This window comes from Diabrotica virgifera, chromosome 7 (assembly GCF_917563875.1).
Source record: "Diabrotica virgifera virgifera chromosome 7, PGI_DIABVI_V3a".
NCBI lineage: Eukaryota > Metazoa > Arthropoda > Insecta > Coleoptera > Chrysomelidae > Diabrotica > Diabrotica virgifera.
The window spans coordinates 188,869,609-188,897,178 of record NC_065449.1 but is presented as its reverse complement, the minus strand read 5'-3'; the positions used below and the strand labels follow the sequence as shown (position 1 = coordinate 188,897,178).

The window sequence follows — 27,570 nt, the reverse complement described above, 5'->3', positions numbered from 1 at the left end:
TTCGCACTTTAAGGGGTTGGACAAACGCTGCAAAGGGGTGGACAAACGGTTAGTTGTGATTCTGCATCCGAATTAACGTTTAAATGCCCATTTAAGAGAACGTGAAGTTAGCCCGAATAAAGAAATAAAAAAATAATTACAATTGACGAGGGGGTTGTTTCGCACTTTAAGGGGTTGGACAAACGCTGCGAATGTGTGGACAAACGGGTAGTTGTGATTCTGCACCCGAATTAACGTTTAAATGCCCATTTAAGAGAACGTGAAGTTCGCCCGAATAAAGAAATAAAAAATAATTACAATTAACGAGGGGGTTGTTTCGCACTTTAAGGGGTTGGACAAACGCTGCGAAGGGGTGGACAAACGGGTAGTTGTGATTCTGCACCCGAAATAACTTTAAAATACGCGTTTAAACGGACGTGAAGTTAGCCCGAATTAAGAAATAAAAAATAATTACAATTAACAGGGGGGTTGTTTCGCACTTTAAGGGGTTAGACAAACGCTGCGAAGGGGTGGACAAACGAGTAGTTGTGATTCTGCACCCGAATTAACGCTTAAATGCCCATTTAAGGAAACCTGAAGCTAGCCCGAATTAAGAAATAAAAAAATAATTACAATTAATAGGGGGGTTGTTTCACACTTTAAGGGGTTGAACAAACGCTGCGAAGGGGTGGACAAACGGGTAGTTGTGATTCTGCACCCGAATTAACGTTTAAATATCCATTTAAGAGAACGTGAAGTTACCCGAATAAAGAAATAAAAAAATAATTACAATTAACGAGGGGGTTATTTCGCACTTTAAGGGGTTGGACAAACGCTGCGAAGTGGTGGACAAACGGGTAGTTGTGATTCTGCACCCGAATTAACGTTTAAATACCTATTTAAGGGAATTTGAAGTTAGCCCGAATTAAGAATTAAAAAAATAATTAGGTTATACAATTAACGAGGGGGTTGTTTCGCACTTTAAGGGGCTGGACAAACGCTGCGAAGGGGTGGACAAACGGGTAGTTGTGATTCTTCACCCGAATTAACTTTAAAATACACGTTTAAACGGACGTGAAGTTAGCCTGAATTAAGAAATAAAAAAATAATTACAATTAACAGGGGGGTTGTTTCGCACTTTAAGGGGTTGGACAAACGCTGCAAAGGGGTGGACAAACGGTTAGTTGTGATTCTGCATCCGAATTAACGTTTAAATGCCCATTTAAGAGAACGTGAAGTTAGCCCGAATAAAGAAATAAAAAAATAATTACAATTGACGAGGGGGTTGTTTCGCACTTTAAGGGGTTGGACAAACGCTGCGAATGTGTGGACAAACGGGTAGTTGTGATTCTGCACCCGAATTAACGTTTAAATGCCCATTTAAGAGAACGTGAAGTTCGCCCGAATAAAGAAATAAAAAATAATTACAATTAACGAGGGGGTTGTTTCGCACTTTAAGGGGTTGGACAAACGCTGCGAAGGGGTGGACAAACGGGTAGTTGTGATTCTGCACCCGAAATAACTTTAAAATACGCGTTTAAACGGACGTGAAGTTAGCCCGAATTAAGAAATAAAAAATAATTACAATTAACAGGGAGGTTGTTTCGCACTTTAAGGGGTTAGACAAACGCTGCGAAGGGGTGGACAAACGAGTAGTTGTGATTCTGCACCCGAATTAACGCTTAAATGCCCATTTAAGGAAACCTGAAGCTAGCCCGAATTAAGAAATAAAAAAATAATTACAATTAATAGGGGGGTTGTTTCACACTTTAAGGGGTTGAACAAACGCTGCGAAGGGGTGGACAAACGGGTAGTTGTGATTCTGCACCCGAATTAACGTTTAAATGCCCATTTAAGAGAACGTGAAGTTAGCCCGAATAAAGAAATAAAAAAATAATTACAATTAATAGGGGGGTTGTTTCACACTTTAAGGGGTTGAACAAACGCTGCGAAGGGGTGGACAAACGGTTAGTTGTGATTCTGCATCCGAATTAACGTTTAAATGCCCATTTAAGAGAACGTGAAGTTAGCCCGAATAAAGAAATAAAAAAATAATTACAATTGACGAGGGGGTTGTTTCGCACTTTAAGGGGTTGGACAAACGCTGCGAATGTGTGGACAAACGGGTAGTTGTGATTCTGCACCCGAATTAACGTTTAAATGCCCATTTAAGAGAACGTGAAGTTCGCCCGAATAAAGAAATAAAAAATAATTACAATTAACGAGGGGGTTGTTTCGCACTTTAAGGGGTTGGACAAACGCTGCGAATGTGTGGACAAACGGGTAGTTGTGATTCTGCACCCGAAATAACTTTAAAATACGCGTTTAAACGGACGTGAAGTTAGCCCGAATTAAGAAATAAAAAATAATTACAATTAACAGGGAGGTTGTTTCGCACTTTAAGGGGTTAGACAAACGCTGCGAAGGGGTGGACAAACGAGTAGTTGTGATTCTGCACCCGAATTAACGCTTAAATGCCCATTTAAGGAAACCTGAAGCTAGCCCGAATTAAGAAATAAAAAAATAATTACAATTAATAGGGGGGTTGTTTCACACTTTAAGGGGTTGAACAAACGCTGCGAAGGGGTGGACAAACGGGTAGTTGTGATTCTGCACCCGAATTAACGTTTAAATGCCCATTTAAGAGAACGTGAAGTTAGCCCGAATAAAGAAATAAAAAAATAATTACAATTAATAGGGGGGTTGTTTCACACTTTAAGGGGTTGAACAAACGCTGCGAAGGGGTGGACAAACGGTTAGTTGTGATTCTGCATCCGAATTAACGTTTAAATGCCCATTTAAGAGAACGTGAAGTTAGCCCGAATAAAGAAATAAAAAAATAATTACAATTGACGAGGGGGTTGTTTCGCACTTTAAGGGGTTGGACAAACGCTGCGAATGTGTGGACAAACGAGTAGTTGTGATTCTGCACCCGAATTAACGCTTAAATGCCCATTTAAGGAAACCTGAAGCTAGCCCGAATTAAGAAATAAAAAAATAATTACAATTAATAGGGGGGTTGTTTCACACTTTAAGGGGTTGAACAAACGCTGCGAAGGGGTGGACAAACGGGTAGTTGTGATTCTGCACCCGAATTAACGTTTAAATGCCCATTTAAGAGAACGTGAAGTTAGCCCGAATAAAGAAATAAAAAAATAATTACAATTGACGAGGGGGTTGTTTCGCACTTTAAGGGGTTGGACAAACGCTGCGAATGTGTGGACAAACGAGTAGTTGTGATTCTGCACCCGAATTAACGCTTAAATGCCCATTTAAGGAAACCTGAAGCTAGCCCGAATAAAGAAATAAAAAAATAATTACAATTAATAGGGGGGTTGTTTCACACTTTAAGGGGTTGAACAAACGCTGCGAAGGGGTGGACAAACGGTTAGTTGTGATTCTGCATCCGAATTAACGTTTAAATGCCCATTTAAGAGAACGTGAAGTTAGCCCGAATAAAGAAATAAAAAAATAATTACAATTGACGAGGGGGTTGTTTCGCACTTTAAGGGGTTGGACAAACGCTGCGAATGTGTGGACAAACGGGTAGTTGTGATTCTGCACCCGAATTAACGTTTAAATGCCCATTTAAGAGAACGTGAAGTTAGCCCGAATAAAGAAATAAAAAAATAATTACAATTAATAGGGGGGTTGTTTCGCACTTTAAGGGGTTGGACAAACGCTGCGAATGTGTGGACAAACGGGTAGTTGTGATTCTGCATCCGAATTAACGTTTAAATGCCCATTTAAGAGAACGTGAAGTTAGCCCGAATAAAGAAATAAAAAAATAATTACAATTAATAGGGGGGTTGTTTCACACTTTAAGGGGTTGAACAAACGCTGCGAAGGGGTGGACAAACGAGTAGTTGTGATTCTGCACCCGAATTAACGCTTAAATGCCCATTTAAGGAAACCTGAAGCTAGCCCGAATTAAGAAATAAAAAAATAATTACAATTAATAGGGGGGTTGTTTCACACTTTAAGGGGTTGAACAAACGCTGCGAAGGGGTGGACAAACGGTTAGTTGTGATTCTGCATCCGAATTAACGTTTAAATGCCCATTTAAGAGAACGTGAAGTTAGCCCGAATAAAGAAATAAAAAAATAATTACAATTGACGAGGGGGTTGTTTCGCACTTTAAGGGGTTGGACAAACGCTGCGAATGTGTGGACAAACGGGTAGTTGTGATTCTGCACCCGAATTAACGTTTAAATGCCCATTTAAGAGAACGTGAAGTTCGCCCGAATAAAGAAATAAAAAATAATTACAATTAACGAGGGGGTTGTTTCGCACTTTAAGGGGTTGGACAAACGCTGCGAAGGGGTGGACAAACGGGTAGTTGTGATTCTGCACCCGAAATAACTTTAAAATACGCGTTTAAACGGACGTGAAGTTAGCCCGAATTAAGAAATAAAAAATAATTACAATTAACAGGGAGGTTGTTTCGCACTTTAAGGGGTTAGACAAACGCTGCGAAGGGGTGGACAAACGAGTAGTTGTGATTCTGCACCCGAATTAACGCTTAAATGCCCATTTAAGGAAACCTGAAGCTAGCCCGAATTAAGAAATAAAAAAATAATTACAATTAATAGGGGGGTTGTTTCACACTTTAAGGGGTTGAACAAACGCTGCGAATGGGTGGACAAACGGGTAGTTGTGATTCTGCACCCGAATTAACGTTTAAATGCCCATTTAAGAGAACGTGAAGTTACCCGAATAAAGAAATAAAAAAATAATTACAATTAACGAGGGGGTTATTTCGCACTTTAAGGGGTTGGACAAACGCTGCGAAGTGGTGGACAAACGGGTAGTTGTGATTCTGCACCCGAATTAACGTTTAAATACCTATTTAAGGGAATTTGAAGTTAGCCCGAATTAAGAATTAAAAAAATAATTAGGTTATACAATTAACGAGGGGGTTGTTTCGCACTTTAAGGGGCTGGACAAACGCTGCGAAGGGGTGGACAAACGGGTAGTTGTGATTCTTCACCCGAATTAACTTTAAAATACACGTTTAAACGGACGTGAAGTTAGCCTGAATTAAGAAATAAAAAAATAATTACAATTAACAGGGGGGTTGTTTCGCACTTTAAGGGGTTGGACAAACGCTGCAAAGGGGTGGACAAACGGTTAGTTGTGATTCTGCACCCGAATTAACGTTTAAATGCCCATTTAAGAGAACGTGAAGTTAGCCCGAATAAAGAAATAAAAAAATAATTACAATTGACGAGGGGGTTGTTTCGCACTTTAAGGTGTTGGACAAACGCTGCGAAGGAGTGGACAAACGGGTAGTTGTGATTCTGCACCCGAATTAACATTTAAATACCTATTTAAGAGAACTTGAAGTTAGCCCGAATTAAGAATTAAAAAAATAATTACAATTAACGAGGGGGTTGTTTCGCACTTTAAGGGGCAGGACAAACGCTGCGAAGGGGTGGACAAACGGGTAGTTGTGATTCTTCACCCGATTTAACTTTAAAATACACGTTTAAACGGACGTGAATTTAGCCCGAATTAAGAAATAAAAAAATAATTACAATTAACAGGGGGGTTGTTTCGCACTTTAAGGGGTTGAACAAATGCTGCAAAGGGGTGGACAAACGCTTAGTTGTGATTCTGCACCCGAATTAACGTTTAAATGCCCATATAAGAGAACTTGAAGTTAGCCCGAATTAAGAAATAAAGAAATAATGACAATTAACAGGGGGTTGTTTCAGAGGGTGGAAAAAAAAAATTATGTGGTGGACAAACATGGACAAACGATGGACAAACAATATAGCAAGAGTTTTTTTAAATTTTCGAAAATTTGTGGATTTGTGAAGATAGCCCGAAAAAAAATTTTTGTTTATAAAAAAGAATTGATGGGTGGACTAACGAAATAAAATGGTGGACAAACGTGGACAATCAATGGACAAACGAATGGCACCAATCGCATTTTTTTTTCCCGACTTTTTCGGGCTAAGTTCACGGACCTCTCAAGTATACATTTTCGTTAAAAGGGACTAGATCTGTTAATAAATTACGTGATAATGGTTATGATGATGTTGGAATTTTTGTTCGCCAAGAAATAGGCTGTAGAAAGTGCTATTAATTAGGCAATCCAAACCACGTGATTTTTAATGACAGGGCGTATGGCAGGCAATTCAGCGTTGCCAAAGTTGTTACAATTGTACCAATTTGTTACAATTAACAACCAAACTTTTGATACTAAAGTCTCCTAAAGTAAAAACCTAAAATTTTGTGACATAAGAAATTTGCTTCAAATAATATTAAACAACGTTTTTTTAAGCTTTTGTACAAAATGTGTTGGTTTAGTACTTTGTGTCACTATTCCAGTCATTCCGGTGCATTTACAAAAATTTCTCTGGCAACACTGCACACAAGCGATTTTATTGGATACTTTATTTAAGTTAAAATTTCAAATTTAAGATACAATATGGTATTACTAGGTACCTAAAATAATAACATATATATTACCCCGATGATTTTACCTAAAATCTATTTTAGGGATGCTCAATATTATTTTTTATTAAACTTATAAAACATAAAATTTGTTAACTAGCTTTCTTCAATCTTCCAAATTACTTAGTTAAAACTTTTTAAGTACTTATTAAAGTTTATTGACGTAAGCAATATTTTTTACTATGTCACAGAAGTATTTAGCAATACTTACACGGACATAAAATACGAAAATTACTTTAAAATACTAAAATAACACTATACTATCATATGCCTTCTATTGCATGCCAGCCGCCAGACATATTGGAATAGTTTGACAGATCGTTGGATTCCCTAATTATAACGTTGATTCCAATATAGAATTAAGTGCAGCTTCTATCGGAAGCTTAAATTAATATTCTTAATATCGTTTCTATATAGAAACTTTAATGCGCATCACAGTGCTTAGGGTCCACCTCCTGAGAACGTACATGAAAAAATTTTAGTTGAAGCAACAGATGATCTTAATATAATTATGTACTATAAATGACGGGGGTCTAACTAGAATCTCCCCTAAATGCACACTCACTGCAGAAGATTTAACAATTGTCTCTCCTCGTATTGCTAAAAAAAATTTGTTGAAAAGAAACTGCAGATACACTAGAGATCTGATCATTATCTGAATACTTATCCGATTGGAAATACGTTATTTGACTTTCTGTATGCTGCTTCTTATAGGGCATAAGGAATCCTAGAAGAAGATCTTTATTAACCCTTCCACTAAATGGAATGATTTGAAAGCGAAAGTGGATTGGTCTATATTTACATCTGATTTAGAATTTATATTTCAAAACAGATCAAATTTCAATACAGTTCGGTTGCTATTCAACTCAATCTTTTCTGCAGCGACTAATTCCATGCCAACAAAGAAACCATTCATTCCAACCAGTCCACGTCCCTGTTTGTAGAATGACGAATGCACTCGGATGGTAGCCTCCAATGCCTCCAGTAAAGAAGCTTTAAGGCCCAAACCAGACGGGCCACTCTGCAGCGTTACTCTGTGGATCCACAAAGCAGCTTCCGATGATTGGCCGTGGAGTGGACGTTACACCCCAGACGAGCGACTGTGGCAAGCTACAGTCGCAGATCCTCACTTCTTTCTGTGATGTAGCTGTTTTTGTCTGGTTTTTCTTAATTCCATTTATTGAGTTTATTGGTATTTTTTCAAAAGCGTTGCAATTTTATAAAATATTTAAAACTATGGACATTACAAACACTGACTTTGACGAACACACTTTTTTAAAAGATTATTAGCCGGCAAGTTTTTAATAATTTCAACAAGCTTATCGTTTTTTCTCACCCATTACATTAAACTCCGCACCCTTCCAAACGATCCACTTCGCAACGTAGTCGCCGGCGCTAGAAAATCGCCTGTTTCAGCCACCCTGTGGATCCACAGAGTAGCGCTGCAGAGTGGCCAATCTGGTTTGGGCCTAAAAAAATATAGGATTTAGTCTAATTTTGAGAAATATCTTCTTCTTCGGCTTTTTCCCATTATGAATTCGCCTTTTTCGTCCTCCATAGCAATTCCTATTTAAGTTTTCCATCTCATAGCAGACCAATATTCTTTTCGGTGGTACCTCTGCAGTGGTACTGGCATGTATAATTCAATAGCAATTCAACTGTTCGTATTTTATTTCATATTGTTGTTGTCATTGGCCGTATTTTCGCTCCATATAGGGTAATATTCAGCACTATGCTCTGAAAGATCCTTTTTTTTTTGTTTTCTTTGGTTAGTGTTGTTCCATATCACTCTATACTTTCTAGGCTTTCGTGGCTTGTTTTCCCCGTGCCATTTTCATTTCTATATTGTTTTCACCAATTTTGAAAAAATGTGAAAACGTTGAATTATCCACGTCCGTCTGTCTGTCCGTAAACACAACTCCTCCGTCATTATACCAGGTAGAATGTCAAGAGGTGTCAAATGAAAGCTTATAATCCAAAGATGGTATGTACTAAAGGTGAGAAATTTTACCTAGGCTGTCTGTCCGTCCGACCGCGAATATAATTCCTCCGTCGCTATACCAGGTAGAATGACAATTGAGGTGTCTAATGAAAACTTATAATCCAAGGATGGTACTAAAGGTGAGAAATTTGACCTAGGACTTACGGTTTTAGAAATGCGACCAGAAGTACTGTTTTAAAGTCACCGGAATAGTACAAGTGACATATTATTCGACGCGCCTTCGCATGACTAGAACAAATATATTCTTCCGGTTTCATGGCTGTCTGACGGTCCGTCCGCGAACACAACTCCTCCTTTACTAATAGATACAGATATAATGACAAATTTAATGAGGTGTCGAATGAAAGCTTACAACCCAAGCATGGTATTAAAGATGAGAAATTTGACATCGGACTTTCGGTTTTAGAGTTGCTACCGTACGTACTGTTTTAAAGTCACCGAAATAGTATAAGCTATACAGAGGGTCTCCCGAAAAGATTGGTCATAAATTATACCATAGATTTTGGGATCAAAAATATGTTGATTGAACCTAACTTACTTTAGTACAAATGTGCACATAAAAAAAGTTATAGCCCTCTAAAGTTACAAAATGAAAATGAATTTTTTCCAATATTTCGAAAACTATTGGAGATTTTTTATTGAAAATAGGCATGTGGCATTCTTATGGCAGGAGCATATTAACAAAAAATTATAGTGAAATTTGTGTACTCCATAAAAATTTTATGGGGCTTTGTTCCCTTAAACCCCCCCAAACTTTTGTGTACGTTCCAATTAAATTATTATTGTGGTACCAATAGTTAGACACAATATTTTTAAAACTTTTTTGCCACTCAGTCTTTTTTCGATAAACCAGTTTTTATCGAGATGCAGCTTCTTTTTAATATGTTTACATAAAAAAAATTGTATAGGGGTTTCGTTCCTTTAAACCCCCCAAATGTTTGTGTACGTTCCAATTAAACTTTTATTACGGTACCATTAGTTAAACACAGTGTTTTTAAAACTTTTTTGCCTCTTAGTATATTTTCATATTATAAAAACGTAAATTATAGATTTTTCATATTATTATCAGGTCTCTATAATCGTACTTAACCATATACAAATAGGTGGTGGATTTGACAAATATTCAAAATATCTCGATAAAAACTGGCTTTTCGAGAAAGTGCTAAGAGGCAAAAAAGTTTTAGAACACTGTGTCTAACTAACAATACTTTAACAATAATTTAATATGAACATACACAAGAGTTTAGGGGGGTTTAAGGGAACAAAACCCTCATACAATTTTTATGGGGTGCACAAATTTCACTATAATTTTTTGTTAAGATGTTCCTGCCATAAGAATGCCACACGTCTATTTTCAATAAAAAATCTCTAATAGTTTTCGAAATATTGAAAAAAATTGATTTTCATTTTGTAATTTCAAAGGGCTATAACTTTTTTTATGTGCACATTTGTACTAAGGTAAGTTAGGTTCAATCAACATATTTTTGACCCTAGAATCTGCGGTATAATTTATGACCAATCTTTTCGGGACACTCTGTATATCATTCGACGTGCTTTGCAAGATGAGAGCAAATCTAATTTTGGTTTTTATATCATTTCCGGTTAAAGAGTTCTAACCAGAAGTGCCATATAGTCGCAGAAATAGTACACGTACAGTATTTCTCATGATCATCTTTCAGTGCGTCACAGTTTTTCGATTTCTTTCTAACGCATTAAATTGTATGTGACAGAAAAAAACGCACGTCGGTGATTACATTTCGTCGGTGACATTTATATAACATTCCTTCTACTTATTCTAGTTGTCGATAGATGGCGCCATAATAAAAAAATAATTTTTTTTTAATTAGATCATAATATTACAAATATAATCTGTATAATTTATAAGACTATACAAATCAAAGAAAATACCATTTTATAAATGCAAGAAACACATTTGATTTGTTTTTATTCCAAATTGAAAATAAAATGTGACAACTGTCAGATTTAACTAAAATGTCATGTTAGAATAAATGTCATAAATGTGTATTATCACGGACTTACCCTTTTTCCTAACATTTGTTACGCACTGAAAAATGATCATGAAAAGGACAATAACACATCAATCGAAGCGTATTGAAAAGTCGAGTTTGAATCTTTAGTTCCGGTTTTGAAGTAATTTCTGTTAAACAATGTCGACCCAAAGTTTAGTAAAAATGACTGCACGAATACACGAAGAGTTCAAATATCGACTTCCAGTTCTACTTTCGATTACTTTGGGTGAAAACCTAGGACTTTCGAAGTCCAATTACTTGTCTTTCATACAAGTACCATCTCAGCTTATCATCGCCCCTAAATACTTAAAAGTCTTACAACTCTTATGCCTGGTTGCACCAATAGATCTTAAGCTTAAGACGAGAATAAGATAAAAATTAATATAATATAATTATAATATATAATAAAAGTATTAAATCTAATGATAAATATAATTAAGAATAAGGTAAGAATAGAAAATTATGGTGCAGCGTAAGTGATACTCAAGGCGACCCTATCTATAAGTTGAGCTGGAGCTTAAGATCTGTTGGTGCAACCAGGCATTAATAGTTTCTTCTAAACTTAAGTTCAAGTGTGCAACCTCGGATACAATACATAAGTACTCGGTCTTATTCATATTTATCTCTTACTCATATTTATCTCTTACTCATATTTATCTTGAGTCCCCATAGCTCATACTCTTCCTTTAATTTCCTTATCATATATTCCATGTCCTCCCTGTCTTGTGCAAAAATGGCTTGGTTTTCGGGGAAAAATAGTGAAGGTACTATTTGATACTGCAACTCTGAATAAATCTACATAACTACATTTATACCACTTCATCTCCTCTTTCCTACTTATCTTCTCTCATCACATGAACCAGATATTGCAACTTTCTTATCTTAATTGTATACATTATTTCCATTTCTTCATTCTCCCAACCACCTCAACATTTGGTACTCTGTCAAACCAGATTATTTTTAATATCCTTCTGTAGCATCACATCTCAAATATGTACTTCTAATCGATTACTAATTTCTTTCTTTAAGGTCCAGGCCTCCATTCCATACAGCAGCACGGAAAACAGATAATAGCGTAAGTAATATTCTTATTTTCAATTGTAAGCTAAGGTCAGTGCTGCACAGCACTTTTCTCACTTTATTATATTTATCTTCCTTATCAATTCTCATTTTTATTTTTTCGGTATAGCAACTTTTTCATTATCTGTTGCAATGATCTTTTGGTCATATATAAGCATAAGGCTGCCAAACCTATAATTATTATTACGACTGTTTGGTAGATCAAAAGAAACCTGCAAAATGCAATGATGGAGCTGTAAAAAGTTCAAAGGCGCAAGAATCACGAGCGCAGAGAGACCGTGTCCCACAGCAGCTTTAGAGGTTTAAACCTTCCCACTTTATATACAGGGTGAGGCAGATAACTGGCCTATTAGAAATATCTCGAGAACTAAAGGCAACAGAATCATGAAAATTGGAATAAGGGGGCTTTGAAGGATGATCTATTAAATGAAAATATTTTCATCTCTTTGCAACTTCCGGTTATACCGGAAGTTGCTTATAACTTCGTTTTTTTAAAATGGGACACCCTGTATATTTTTACATTTTTGGATTCTCTTCGATGTCTTCTTTCTTAAAATATAAAGTTTTGTAATATTATACAGGGTATTTTAAAAGATAATTACGTTTTTTTATTAATTTCGTAGCAACATTCACACCCTGTAGAATTGTAGTAGTTTGACATCTAAAAGTCTACTTACGTTCAAATGATTTTTAATATACTCTACTATTGTTAAGAATCATTAGTATAGCTAAATTTTTAATTTTAGTATACAGGGTTGGTCGAAACTCGGAATGAGTATTTTCTGAGTTTTCTTAAATGGAACACCCTGTATTTTAGTATTGTAATGAAATGATATTTTATGGTACTTTTTTATTTCTTAAGCATTTCCTATACCTAACTGCTTTAATTTGTGCTTAATTGTTAATCGCACCAACAATCTTAACTAAGTAGGTATTTCGATAGCTAAACCATTATTGGTAATTTTAAGGACTAATATGTATTTATTTCTGAAAAATTATTTGGGATTGAGTATTTTCACGGCCAACCTAATAAAATTTTACGTATTTTTTGTTGCAATTAATGTTTAGCTTGAATCACCCATAACTCACAAATTAAAGCAGTTAGGTATAGGGAATGCTTAAGAAATAAAAAAGTACTATAAAATATCATTTCACCACAATACAAAAATACAGGGTGTTCCATTTAAGAAAACTCAGAAAATACTCATTCCGAGTTTCGACCAACCCTGTATACTAAAATTAAAAATTTAGCTATATACTAATGATTCTTAACAATAGTAGAGTATATTAAAAATCATTTGAACGTAAGTAGAGGTTTAGATGTCAAACTACTACAATTCTACAGGGTGTGAATGTTGCTACGAAATTAATAAAAAAACGTAATTATCTTTTAAAATACCCTGTATACTATTACAAAACCTTATATTTTAAGAAAGAAGACATCGAAGAGAATCCAAAAATGTAAAAATATACAGGGTGTCCCATTTAAAAAAAACGAAGTTATAAGCAACTTCCGGTATAACCGGAAGTTGCAAAGAGATGAAAATATTTTCATTTAATAGATCATCCTTCAAAACCCCTTTATTCCAATTTTCATGATTCTGTTGCCTTTAGTTCTCGAGATATTTCTAATAGGCCAGTTATCTGCCTCACCCTATATATTGTTGTGATCTTGATTATTGATATGAGATAATATTCTTATATGTCATTTAATTTAATCAATGCATTAATCATAATCTAATTAATTTACCAGATCACATATCAATATGTTTTCAATCTCAGGGCGAATTATAAAATTAATTACTTACTCTCGTGGCTTCTAAGTATTTCTCAATGGTTCCTAATCGGGATAGGAAAGAAAAGAGTAAAATAATACACACATATGGGTTACAATTATAATCAAAATATTGTTTATTTTATTTAAATGGCAATCACTGCTTAATATTTGCTAGATCTTATTTTTCTTAAACATAACATTTACAAATGGGAATCTTATTTCCTTTTGGTTTCCAATTGAAAGTTTTTATTAACATTTAACTATTAGGATTTATTAGCAACAATTCTATTTAAGTTTGATGAAGCTTTTCTGATATTATTTATTATGTTCTTCAATTTATAATGTGGTATTTAATACGAAAAACCCATACATTCATGTCCAAACAAATGAGACTGACCTTTTTCTGGTGAACTGAGAATGTCTTCACGCAAGACCCGTTTCCTGCTATCCTTGGCTGCGATCAAAACCTCGTCCTGGCTTTCAGTAATGTTCTCCTTTGAAAACTAGCTCGTATAGCTCTCGTACCTGCTTCTGTCGTGATGCTGTATTCTACCTTTTTCGAAACTGCAATCAGCTACCGGGACACTCTTGGCTCAAGGAGGTTCTTTTACTCTCAACCTGGCCTACCTCTCGTTCCACGATAGATACTCCACACTCACGGAACTACACCGGCTTTCTCACTCTCCGTACACTACCGTCTACTACTGGACTTCACTTCTCGATAGCTCAAAACATTCTGCTCTCTATTTGTCATTCATTCCCCTACTTTCTAAATATCCCTTCCAGATTCACAAATCAACCTTCCACCACCAACTCTCATTCGCAGCATTCCTCAAAACCAATTTTTAATCTTTCTAAATATGCTTAATGGATTTCAAAAAAAAATAGTTAATTCCCATTCTAAAATTACTTTCTACTATTTACAAAATTTAATGACCTATTATCTACTTCAACTGAGTCTTATTTAGCATAGGCTAATGATCGAACCTTCCGCGAACAACGATAATGATCTATTATCGATTTCAAATGAGTCTTATTTAGCATAGGCTAATGATCGATCCTTCCGCGAACAACGATGATGGTACGCGCCATTCACTTTGTTTATTCTAGTCGCATTGTCCCGAGTTTCGTTTAATCACTTCTTAAAATTAAATATAACAATTTGTTGTATATAGGTTGTTCTAAATTTATATGCCCGTGGTTGAGAAAATTGAAAATATTTTATATTAAATTGAATTCTGCTTATAATTATCAAAATTTAATTTTCAGATCAAATAGAAATATAACAAATCCCCGCCTTGTATTCGATAAAATTTATCTGCATTTTTAAATAAATTTTCTCGAGGCAAAACCAACTCCCTGTATATTTCCTTACTTTAATCTACGTCTTATACCCCTTCTTCTTGTATTACTCTAATTAGTCCCACCTGTAGAGTAATTGTTTCCTTATTTTCAGTGTCCTCATCCTGTGTTAGAGTGTCGGCTATTATGTTGTCTTTCCCTTTTTCCCATATCAATCTTCTGTCTTTTTCCTCAGATTTTCCACATACTTTTACCGTGTATTCTGCATCCTCGTTTTCATATGCCTCCTCTTCAAATGCCACTGTTTCGATCGTATCTTTTTCGCTTTCATTTGTTAGCTTTATTTCTTCTTCTCCTGAGCTCATCTCTTCTTTTGAGGAATCCCAGTTTTCTTTTGCTTTTGATACTCTCAATTTTTCTTCTTCTGGGCTCAACTCTTCTTTTGAGGAGCCACAGGTTTCATTTTCTTTTGTCTTTTTCTGACTTTTTCTCCCTTTTCTTCTTTGTCCTTGCTTCGTTGCCAAATTCATTTCCACTGTTTGTTCTTTACCTGATTCGTCCGTATTTTGTTTCTCCTGTTCCTTGTCCTGTTCTTCTTCTTTTTCTTCTGTTAGATTCATCGTATTATTTTTAAAATCTATCACTACATGTTTTTCTGCCAATTCGTCAACTCCTACTATCATGTCATGTGACATGTTTGGCAGTATTACACATTGTAGTGCATACATCTTCTTACCCAGTCGTACCATTACTCGTATGCCTTCATTTATAGTTGCCAATGTCCGTTTGTTTGCGCCCACTAAATTTACCCTAGGTATTTTGTAAATTAAATTTGTTAAGTTAACTTCTTCTATTAGTTTTCTGTTGACCAATGTTATTTCAGATCCAGTGTCTATCATAATTTTAATTGGTTTCTCGTTGATAAATCCATCCACAAATTTTAAATTAACTCCATTTTTCTTTTCGTTGTTTCTTGCCGATTTTTATCCATTGTCCTTTTTGCTTCATCCATTGCTTGTTTTGTTTCTCTTTGATTGTCATCCAGTTTTTGTTGTGTTTCATCCATTTTCTGTTCCATTCTTTGTGACTGGAGTTGCATCATTTGTAATAATTTATCTATTCCTGATAATTCTTGCTGTTCTGATGCCATGATTGTCGTGTCTAAAATATCTTCTTGGTCTGAATTTTCCTCTTGATCTGAATGTTCTTTTTGTTTTTTGTTGTCTTTGCTTTGGCTTCTTGTCACAGACATTTGTTTTCAAGAAGTACTGTCCCCGCCAAATATGAAATTTTACTAGTATGTTACCAAGACGACTTTTTCTCACCCAAATATTTTAAATTGTCAATAAATATATCAAATGTAAATATCGTAAAAATAAAATATTAAATCAGTTATGTAAATTTGTACCTAAAGAGATCTAAAATTTTATGTTATCAAATGTAAGTATCTCAAGTTTTACCACAGGCACATAAATTTTCAAATACCGGCTTTACTCTTTCTATCCTTCAAATTTGCCACTAGAAATACTTTACAATTCCCCACGTTGGGCGCCAGTTGTTGTGATCTTGATTATTGATATGAGATAATATTCTTATATGTCATTTAATTTAATCAATGCATTAATCATAATCTAATTAATTTACCAGATCACATATCAATATGTTTTCAATCTCAGGGCGAATTATAAAATTAATTACTTACTCTCGTGGCTTCTAAGTATTTCTCAATGGTTCCTAATCGGGATAGGAAAGAAAAGAGTAAAATAATACACACATATGGGTTACAATTATAATCAAAATATTGTTTATTTTATTTAAATGGCAATCACTGCTTAATATTTGCTAGATCTTATTTTTCTTAAACATAACATTTACAAATGGGAATCTTATTTCCTTTTGGTTTCCAATTGAAAGTTTTTATTAACATTTAACTATTAGGATTTATTAGCAACAATTCTATTTAAGTTTGATGAAGCTTTTCTGATATTATTTATTATGTTCTTCAATTTATAATGTGGTATTTAATACGAAAAACCCAGACATTCATGTCCAAACAAATGAGACTGACCTTTTTCTGGTGAACTGAGAATGTCTTCACACAAGACCCGTTTCCTGCTATCCTTGGCTGCGATCAAAACCTCGTCCTGGCTCTCAGTAATGTTCTCCTTTGAAAACTAGCTCGTATAGCTCTCGTACCTGCTTCTGTCGTGATGCTGTATTCTACCTTTTTCGAAACTGCAATCAGCTACCGGGACACTCTTGGCTCAAGGAGGTTCTTTTACTCTCAACCTGGCCTACCTCTCGTTCCACGATAGATACTCCACACTCACGGAACTACACCGGCTTTCTCACTCTCCGTACACTACCGTCTACTACTGGACTTCACTTCTCGACAGCTCAAAACATTCTGCTCTCTATTTGTCATTCATTCCCCTACTTTCTAAATATCCCTTCCAGATTCACAAATCAACCTTCCACCACCAACTCTCATTCGCAGCATTCCTCAAAACCAATTTTTAATCTTTCTAAATATGCTTAATGGATTTCAAAAAAAAATAGTTAATTCCCATTCTAAAATTACTTTCTACTATTTACAAAATTTAATGACCTATTATCTACTTCAACTGAGTCTTATTTAGCATAGGCTAATGATCGAACCTTCCGCGAACAACGATAATGATCTATTATCGATTTCAAATGAGTCTTATTTAGCATAGGCTAATGATCGATCCTTCCGCGAACAACGATGATGGTACGCGCCATTCACTTTGTTTATTCTAGTCGCATTGTCCCGAGTTTCGTTTAATCACTTCTTAAAATTAAATATAACAATTTGTTGTATACAGGTTGTTCTAAATTTATATGCCCGTGGTTGAGAAAATTGAAAATATTTTATATTAAATTGAATTCTGCTTATAATTATCAAAATTTAATTTTCAGATCAAATAGAAATATAACAATATGTTACCGGCCAAACCCGATTTCAGGACAAACTAGTTTGGCCTAGGCCTTAGACTAGTGCATAGTCCAAGGATCAAAATCTATATGATGCCGAAAGGTGCTTTTACCATGGGGGTGGTAGCCACCCCCACCCCATCACGGGGGTGGAAACTTTTTATTATATTTTGACCGCAAAAGTCGATAAAAACATTCATTCTAAGCAAAAAATGTTCCATACAATATTTTGATAAAATTAACAGTTTTTAATTTATTCGCTATCGAAAGTGTTAGTTTTATATCGAAAAAATCAATGTTTTTCGATATTATACTCATTTACGATTCATTCAATTTCTGCCGTAGAAAAAATTTTTTCAAACCAAGTTCTTGGGAATTATTTAACCTACATTTTCATATTGAAATATTTTTTCGTATCTCTGATGCTAATCTTTCTATTCTGAAGAAAATGGCATTTTTACCAAACTACAAAAATTCGTTATTCGCTTTTAACTCCAGTTTTTTAAAAACTAATCATTCCAAGCCAGTCACACTTCTAGAATCTATTAATAATACATAAATAAAGAAGAATGAATAAGGCTAATGACTAAAAACACCGCTAAGTTACATTATTATGCTTCCAATTGGATTTCTCCTTTTTTTCAAAAAAATATATATTTTTTTTAACCGTAACTTTTTTATTTTTCATCTTAGAAAGTTTGGTAAAAAGAATTTTGTAGGTTTTTACAAGATCTATAAGACTATTAATATTAAATCCTTTTAAAATCCTCAGTCACAAAAAGAGGTGACCTTGAAAGGGTTGGTAAAGGTGGTTTTTGCATGTTATTACAAGTTTTAATTGTCAGTAGCTCACTAAATTTTTGCCGTAGAAAAAATTTTTGCAAACCAACTTCTTGGGAATTAAATATTTTTTAAACATTTTTTCGTAATTCTGATGTTAATCTTTTTATTCTGAAGAAACAGGCATTTTTTAACAAACTACAAAAATTCGTTATTCGCTTTTAACTCCATTTTTTTTTAAACGAATCATTCTAAGCTGGTCAAACTTCTAGGACCTATTAATAATACATAAATAAAGAAGACCAAATAAGGTCAATGACCAATTTAAATTAGGGTGGTGATTAGGGGGTTGTTCCGGATCTCTTTTTCGTTGAAAATAGTGGGGACTGACATTTTTTCATTATAAGTCACTTAATTTTTGAGCTAGGGACTTTTTTATTTCTGAAGATAGATATTTTTAAATACTTTAAATTAGTTTGAACAAGTTATCCCCGAAAATTTCAGAGTTTTCCCGTCTTTTGACTTTGAAACTACAATATTTTACATTTGACGAAGAAGAGCTAACACATAATAAAGTATAGCTCGATTACTATTGGTGTCAAAGGAAATTTGAACAAACGGTTTTGTTTATTTTTTCAAATGGTACATTTTTGTTAAGTAAAGTTGTTTTGATAAAACGAAAACTTTTTGAGTTAGGTATTAGCAGAAAACAGATTTAAAACATTGATTTTTTCGATATAAAACTAACATTTTCGATAGCAAATAAATCGAAAACTATTAATTTTATGAAAAAAATGTTTTGAACGTTTTTTGCTTAGTATGAATGTTTTTACCAACTTTTGCGGTCAAAATATAATAAAAAATTTCCACCCCCGAGATGGGGTGGCAACCACCCCCATGGTAAAAGCTCCTTTCGACATCATATAGATTTTGATCCTTGGACTATCCACTACTTATTCTCAAATTTTCAAGCAAATATATCCATTCTGTAAAAATTGCCAGGTTTGGTCCTATTTTAAGCTTCATTACTTGGACTATGAGCAAAAACTGAATTGTTTAAATATTTCTTTTGGCCAAGAGGCGTTTTCACCCCAATACAAGTGTATTTTTTGCACTATTTCCGAACCGTCGATGAAATCTGGGTCCGCCATTGCCATTATACTCTAGAATGAAACTAAGGTACAGCTCAGACATCGGACATAGATTCTGCGTCATCAAAAAAGGCATAAATGGTTTCGCCAGTAGAAAAGATGATGGCAACACTTTTAGAATTTTCATGAAAATATTTTGGTCCACTACGTAGGTAAAACACAAAATTACGCCTTGTTCGAGCGTTAATATTTCCTATCGCCACCTAAGCTTCAGAGACTTGGACCATCAAAAAAGCAGATGCAAAACGTATAATGGCATTTGAAATGTATAATTTAATACTAGCCGAACTTAACATAAAAACTAGACTCAGCACAACTATCAACCAAAATATACTGAGATATTTTGGACATATAACTAGAAGAAGGGAAGGCATGGAACGAATGATAGTTGAAGGCAACGTAGAGGCAACGTATTTGGTCGGACCAAATAAGGGACATGACTGGTTACTCGTTCTCCGAAGCAAAACAACACGCACAGGAGAGAGAGGATTGGATAGAAATAGTCAAACGACTTACATGACGCCACTACATCCTTACGAAGGATAACAGTTAGAGGAGGAGGAGGACGTAGGAAAGAAAAAAAGATGGCGGGCGCATTATTCCAATTTGTTCAATAACTTAAACAATGAAATCAAAGAGAAATTGACTTGTTTGTTAAAGTCGAAAAATATCTTATTAGATAAAGCATCGACCATATCTCAATCCAAAGTATTAAATATTTTTTATCATATAGATAGTCTTAAAAGTGATTTATCCGAAAAAGTATTTTATAACGCTATAAATAATTTTTTCAAGCAGAGTATTTTTTTAATACACATATTTATAATAGTGTTCTGTTTCTACGTATTAATAGGTGTTAATATTTTTATTTCCTCAATAGGGCACGATAAAAATGTATTCATTATGTAAAAATAAATATAGGTTTATTCCAAAAATCTGTTCTTGCATGAACAAAGATATCTTTCTTTTTCACACTACTAATTTGAGTAATTTTGAATAGATGGAAGCACTTATCAAGAAATTAGATTCAAGTCGTGATTCCGGTTTAGTTTGGGTCGTGGTTGACAGAGGCGGCTTCGCTCATCCCACCGGGATTAGGTCAATAAACTGGATAGTCGCTGTTTTCAACTACATAATAAGAATTTCCGCAAATAAAAAACTGGTACAAATTCTTTTCGCAATATTTTCTAATTAAAATTTTTACGAATATAGTTTTTCTATGTTTGTGCAAAAAAACTCGAAAAATGTCAGGAATATTTATAGGACTGTACAGGTCTAATAAATCACATTGTAAAGCTGTTTCTACTTCTCTCTAATGATAATCAACACTATAGTGAATTAGGTGGACACACGGGAGAAACAAAATTTGGATTCAAGCAATTTGGAACAGGACAGACAAAACTCCGACTTGTACTATACTAATTGTACATCACACACTGAGTAAATCGTTGGCAAATAAGGTATAATACACTAGATTTATTAGTGTATTGAATATTATCCTGGCCTGGATTCCGCGTACCAAAAAAAGGTTTATTAATAGCAAGCTGAAAATTTGTTAATAGCTTTACGGTGTCTAGTCGGACAAACTTTGATGTACGGGAACATTGGAACAGGGGAAGTTTTAATTGTGAAACAGGTTACAGGTTTCGAACGTCAGATTATGAAAACGTTCCATGTATTTTGTCGGACAGAACTTCCAATTGATTTGTTACCCTTTCATTAAACTCTTATGCAAAAATCAGACTGCTATTTATCACCAACATATTTTTTGTCATTTGGCATGTATGTTCTGCGTGTCGGACTTATTAAAATGCCCAACATATTTATCGGACAAACTTTTTTCATATATTATATAAAGTTTGCTATTGAATAAACTTCAAAACAACCTGCTAGTCAAATTAACTTACTTAGAAGCAAAATTCCAATCAAGTTTTAAATTATGATCTACTAGATATTACACCCTAGATTTAACAAATCACGATCTTGTTTCGCTGTCTATTTTTGTATAAACTAAAGCAGTGTTTCTCAACCTTTTTGAGTCATGTAACACCAAATTCTTGTAATATTCTCGTAGAATATTATTTTTGATACCACCTAACCGAGCTAATTCCCATAGAGCTATGTAATCTAATTAACTATAATATTTATATGCTGGAATTTTAAGGAATGAATAAAACAAAATTCAACAAGAGTAAATTTTTTTATTACAAACAGTATTTTGTTTAGTAATATTTGAACTTTGTAAGGAAGCTCAAATAATCGAGATAGCACTTTTCCTCTTGAAAGCCACCTAGCCTCTGTATTGAGGAGCAAGCTATCCTGAATAGGCAGTTCCCATTTTGGAACATCAGAGCCTGCTGATTTTGGGATGTGTTCTTCTGTTTTTGCGTTTGTGTACCACCGCAAATAATGATATGTACCACCAGTGGTACATGTACCACAGGTTGAGAACTGCTGAACTGAATCATATATCATTCCCAGTTTAATAAAAATTGCTCTTATGATAATGATAAAATACTATTATTATTTATAAATATCAAATTTTAAGTTTTATGTTGTTACTTTTTGTGAATTAAAATGAATATTATTTTCAGGCTCGGATGGGGAGTAAAAGGGCTTGGTACCATGGCAGATAACCGCTGTTATTCTGGAGGCGGTAAGTTAATATTTTAAAACATTTCGTCACATGATTCACATATATGAATCATCTTTTTATAACTGATATGATTATAGTACTAAATTTGAACTATACATAATCTACATTGTGCGAAAAATCTAAAGAAACAAATTGTGTACCTATGTCTCACGTTTCTCTACGTGTCTATCATGAACTTGCTAGATACTGTGGAATCTAGTACAGTACTAACGCAGTCAATACTAAACCTTTAGTACTGTCTTAACTAAAATCGTCTTTCCTAACTAAAATCGTCTTTCTAAAAGAAAATATAATAAAATAATATGGTAATAGCAACAGAAGAACACAATGTATGACCGCTTCTTAAGAACCTACACTATGTAAATTGAGAAATTGAGATCTTTGTATAGGCATGAAAACGACAAACAAGTAGAACAAAGCAAATAATGGAAGCAACAGAGATGAAGCTATTACGAAGATTAAACAGCAAAACTTTACCTGAAGGGAGAGAAAGTGAAAATATTAGGCAGTGTGAAATACACATCGAAAAAATCTAGGGATATTTTTATAACATAATAAAACTAATAAAAATAAATTCCCGTGATCATTTAATTTCAATTGAATTTATACAGTGACTCATAACTCATAATGCAAGGAAAGATAATGGCAAACGAATCATCGGAAGTAGACGAATTGCATGGCTGAAGAACCTGAGAGAATAGTTTGGATGTAGCTCAAAACTATTTAGAGCTACTGCCTCAAAAATTAAAATAGCTATGATGATTGCCAACTTCCGTAGCGGAGATGGCACCTGAAGAAGAAGTGACTCATCCTGTAGATTTTTGTGAGTAAAACAACGGCGAAAGTGATAACGAATATGTTACAAAGCTTTTTACAGGTGAAGAACAAACTATAGGTTTTTCACTGCAGTAAATGCAGTTTCACTTGCTTTCTCTGCTAGTTTCGATTTTGTTTATGCTATAAGTTCTTGTTTACCTAGTGCATTAAAATATTGTTTTTTATCATGGGACGACGTCATTTAACTTTGGATGAGATAAATAGGGCTGTAAGCCTTCTTCAAGGCATGCTAAAAACTAATGTAGTTGAGCGCATGGGAATCTCCCAAAGTGTTAGTCAATTGTGGTGGCATTTTTGTGATATTGGAAATACAGCCTGACGTCATCTAGGACGTGAGCGCGGTATAACTACAGCTCAAGACTGACTTTTAGTGTTAACTGCTAGAAAATAACCAACAATTACAGCACCTGAATTGGTTAGCTACTTGTAGAGGGCACACCAGGTAATCATAGGCTGTGATATTGTAGGAAATTGTCTCCATGAAGCCAATCTCCACAATCGAAGGCCACTGAGATTGCGGTGCAAGATTAGAGTGCTATCAATAATATCAAAACTGGGATGCAAATGATTGAGCTAGTTGTATTCTCCGAAGAATCTAGATTTGGATTTCATCTAGATTCTCGTCGAGTAAGAATGTGGAAACATGTTCAGGATGTTTACACATACTAAGGTGGTGCAGTAGGTAGCAGAACCTCACCCTCGTGGCAGGACCCCGTTTTTCCAAACCTCTTTCCTACAGCTCAGCAGTACCTCGACACCATTCTACAGCCTATTGTTCATCCGTTCGCTGATGCGGTCGGTCAAAACTTCCTCCTTATGCAAGATAACGCTCGTTCACATGTCGCACGCCCAATGACATACTGACTTAGCAACGAAGGTATTGATGTGTTGCCTTGGCCAGCAAAATCCCCCGACCTGAATCCCATCGAGCATGTATGGGACATGCTTCAACGAAGAATTACTCCTCATTATGGGTAACATATACACTCCGTTTCGTTTCCGAGAACGTCTGATAGAAGAATGGGCAAACGTACCTCAACAGAGTAAATAGAACTTCTCGATATATTTGACATTTCAACAAATTTTGTTGTATACTACTAAACACTACAAATCAGTTATTATTTATTCAAAACATAGCTGAAGGTTGTGAACTAGGGGTTGTGACTGCATAGCTCCACCGAGGACGCATGGGATGCAGAAATAGCTATCTGGAGATGGTGGTCCAACTGTGAATCAAATTAAAACAAAACTGCCGTTATCTCTTATTCAAAACAGTTAAAAAATAAATTGCGTCTCTTGTCCCTAGGCTCTTCAGATGTGTGTAGATCTTGTTAACAAATGGAGACAACAAAGAGAAATGTAATGGAAGAAACATATTGATGGAATGACACAAAAAAGAATAGTAAGAATATCCCGACACAAATCGTCAGTAGGGTTAAGATATATTGGGAATATGTATAAATAAATGTTGGTATGACTGTTTAGAAGATATAGAATATTAAACAAACATTTTGCTTAATACGAAGAATGGAGAAGAAGAAGATATAAAAATATAAGTAGGCTGTGGAAGCATTACTTGATCGTGATTTTGTAAATCATAAGAACAGCCTTTATAACTACTGAAACCCATTGTCACATTAAAAGCGATTGTTATAGATGCTATTGAGTTATAATATTCTACGTGTTATATAGTTAAAGATTTATACTGGCTGCCCATATTGGTACCCATTAATTTCCTATAGTTCTCTTGTATTGTGTTAAATTTTTTCTATTCCTTTTTTTTAGTGTTTTTATTTTTACGAAACTATGTTTAAGAATTAAGTAATATTGATAAATATGATTCGCATTACATGTTAATACGCAACTAATTTTTTCCAATCTGTTCCAAAACTGTCCATTTTAAATTTCCCGGGTTTCCTTTCTATCCGGTCGAAGCGTCAACACTGCAGCAAATCGTTTTTTTTTTTCGTATCATTCCCATCGAATTAACCGGGTTTTCGTATTGTTCTAACATTGGAATTGTGTATAAGCGATATCTAGCGGTAGGAGGTCGAACGAGGTCAATGGAAATCCTGCGGCGACCGGCTCTGTGAGCTTTCGTTTGTTTTCATTACGACGATACGACATTCTCGTCCACTGCAGCATCTCGCCGTCATACCACGTCACACGGCGGCGTGCCATTGCCATGCTTCGATTCAATTCGACGAACTGATGAAAGGTGCGCTAGTTATCACAATCTGCAGGATTCGGAAATACGAAAATGAGCGGGAATCTCGAAGAAATTTAAAATTACTAAGGGGTTACGGAAAGTTATGTATACTCTCTTGCTCTCTAAAGAGTTATGATAGAATAAAAAACGTGGAGTAAAAATATTTTGTATATTGCGAAGGTTTAGTTACTATTTCAGCTATATATTCCTCATTTTTTCTTCGTTTTACCAGTATAATTCATGTATAGTGGAAATTGACGATAAAATGTTTTCTTCTATGTTTTCTGCAGTGGGTACATTGAACTTTTAATTTATTATCCGACAATCATAACTCAAGATATTGTAAAATTAGTGTCCAATGCAAATTGCAAATTGCAAAATAAGTATTTTTAGAAGCTTTATTGATCGTAACTCGGCTTCGCCGCATGCAAATGAGCCTTAGGCTCTCAAGCCTAAGGTCTCATTTTAAAGCTTTAGTAATAGGCTTCCAAACAAAGTTTGTTAAATTACTTTATCTTCATTTGTTTTAAAGTTATACCCGTTTGAGGTTATAATTTTCTTAAAAAAATTGTACATTAATTTGTTTATAAGGGTTTCAAGTAAATTTGAGCTGTAAACATTTATACTTTAATTAACAATAATGATAGAAGAACTCAAAAGGAATAATTTGAGCTTAAGAAAATGTTCGTAAGTTTATTTTTGGTCATAAGTAAGATATCGATATTTTAATGGCGCGCTATGAGGCGCACATCAAGTATTTTTCGACTCTTTATCGATCGTAACTCGGCTTCTACGCATGCAAATGAGCCAATATGTGATATCCATATAAAAATGGACGAGTTATTTTGCAGCATCATCATTGCATATAAAACGAGCATTTATGTTGTGGCGGCATACACACAATTGACGTGCCTTGATGATGCTGCAAAAGAACTAGATCCACTTTATATGGATACTATCCACTATCCACTGGACATCTTTATGATATAGATTATATCTATATCATATAGATAATTAGACTCTGAAGCCCCAACAAGTTTTAGTTTTACTACCTACAAGAACAGACTTAGTACCACCATGTAACTGTAAAAATTCCTCTAAGAACTTATGCAGATTTAAAAAAGCTGAGATTCCCTGTATATCTCGATTCAGATGCATGAAACAAAAAGTTTGTAAAAATAGTACATATTAATAAATAATATCAACTTACTTTTTAGTTCTATTTCTGAAATATTAGTTTTTAATGTTTTTTTTTTTCTCATTTAGTACAAAAAATAGAAGACAAAATAAATAGAATGAAAGGTGATGCGAGGTACAGTATGATGATTTAATTATAAGAATTATGTGATAAAATTTTATTAGGATCTTCAAAAATGAAAAATGAAGATAACGTATATATACATAGAAATTATAATTTGCATCGAGAAGTTAGCGCGTGAACCTTTAAGCGGTGAGCCGATCTTGCGCCTCAGAGCGCACTATTAAAATATCGATATCTTGGCGAAAAATAAACTTACAAACATTTTCGTAAGCTCAAAATTTTCCTTTTGAGTTCTTCTATCATTATTGTTAATTAAAGTATAAATGTTTATAGCTTAAATTTGCTTGAAATCCTTATAAACAAATTAATGTCCAATTTTTTTAAGAAAATTATTACTTCAAATGGGTATAACTTTAAAACAAATGAAGATCAAGTAATTTCACAAACTCTGTTTGGAAGCATACTAATGAAGCTTTAAAACGAGATCTTCTAAGGCTCATTTGCATGCGTAGAAGCCGAGTTACGATCGATAAAGCTTCGAAAAATACTTATTTTGCAATTTGCATTGTGCACTAATAATTTTACAATATCTTGAGTTCCGATTGTTGGATTTAAGTTTAGTAAACGTTTTTTTCTTCGTTTTATATTAACGAATAAATTTTATTTGAAACATTCTTTTTTATCTCTTTTAGTTTATGAGCCAGAGCCTTATAAACAATTAAATTGTTTATAACAATTTTTTGACCACTCGGATCGAAATCCACCCTCGAAATTCGTAATCAGCAGCCAAAAATCCATAAGAAACCGTTGAGTTTGTCCATCAGAATTGAAAAGGACACAGTGACCTCTATTTGGCGCCTAGACTAAAGCATTGCGAACGAATTCGGAGGCATACGATGAAAACATTGAATACTGTAAAAAAACTAGAATTCTTAATTTTTGAATAAATATTAATTATTGTAAAAATCAACTTACACCTTGATATTGCGTGGAAAATTGGGTCGTTAGTGTTAAAAATGAGGATAAAATTTCAGAGTGACTCATCAATTAGTTTAAAACTTATTCAATTTGCTTATCACAAATAACATT

General features: G+C 34.4%; 1 protein-coding gene across 8 annotated transcripts in view; it reads left to right on the top strand.

Annotated features, from left to right (window-relative positions):
- The window catches only part of LOC114326009 (serine/threonine-protein kinase tousled-like 2), an 804,614-nt gene that overhangs the window by 27,306 nt on the left and 749,738 nt on the right, over window positions 1–27,570 (top strand). For 4 of the 8 annotated variants that reach the window (XM_050655808.1, XM_050655814.1, XM_050655812.1 and 1 more), the window contains exons 2-3: window positions 11,503–11,548; window positions 22,113–22,174. In XM_050655808.1, the coding sequence (XP_050511765.1) occupies window positions 22,144–22,174 (31 nt within the window). In that variant the 5' untranslated portion in view covers window positions 11,503–11,548; window positions 22,113–22,143. Of the gene's footprint in view, window positions 1–11,502; window positions 11,549–22,112; window positions 22,175–27,570 lie in introns of those variants that run through there. The other 4 variants (XM_050655809.1, XM_050655815.1, XM_050655813.1 and 1 more) reach the window with 1 other exon arrangement.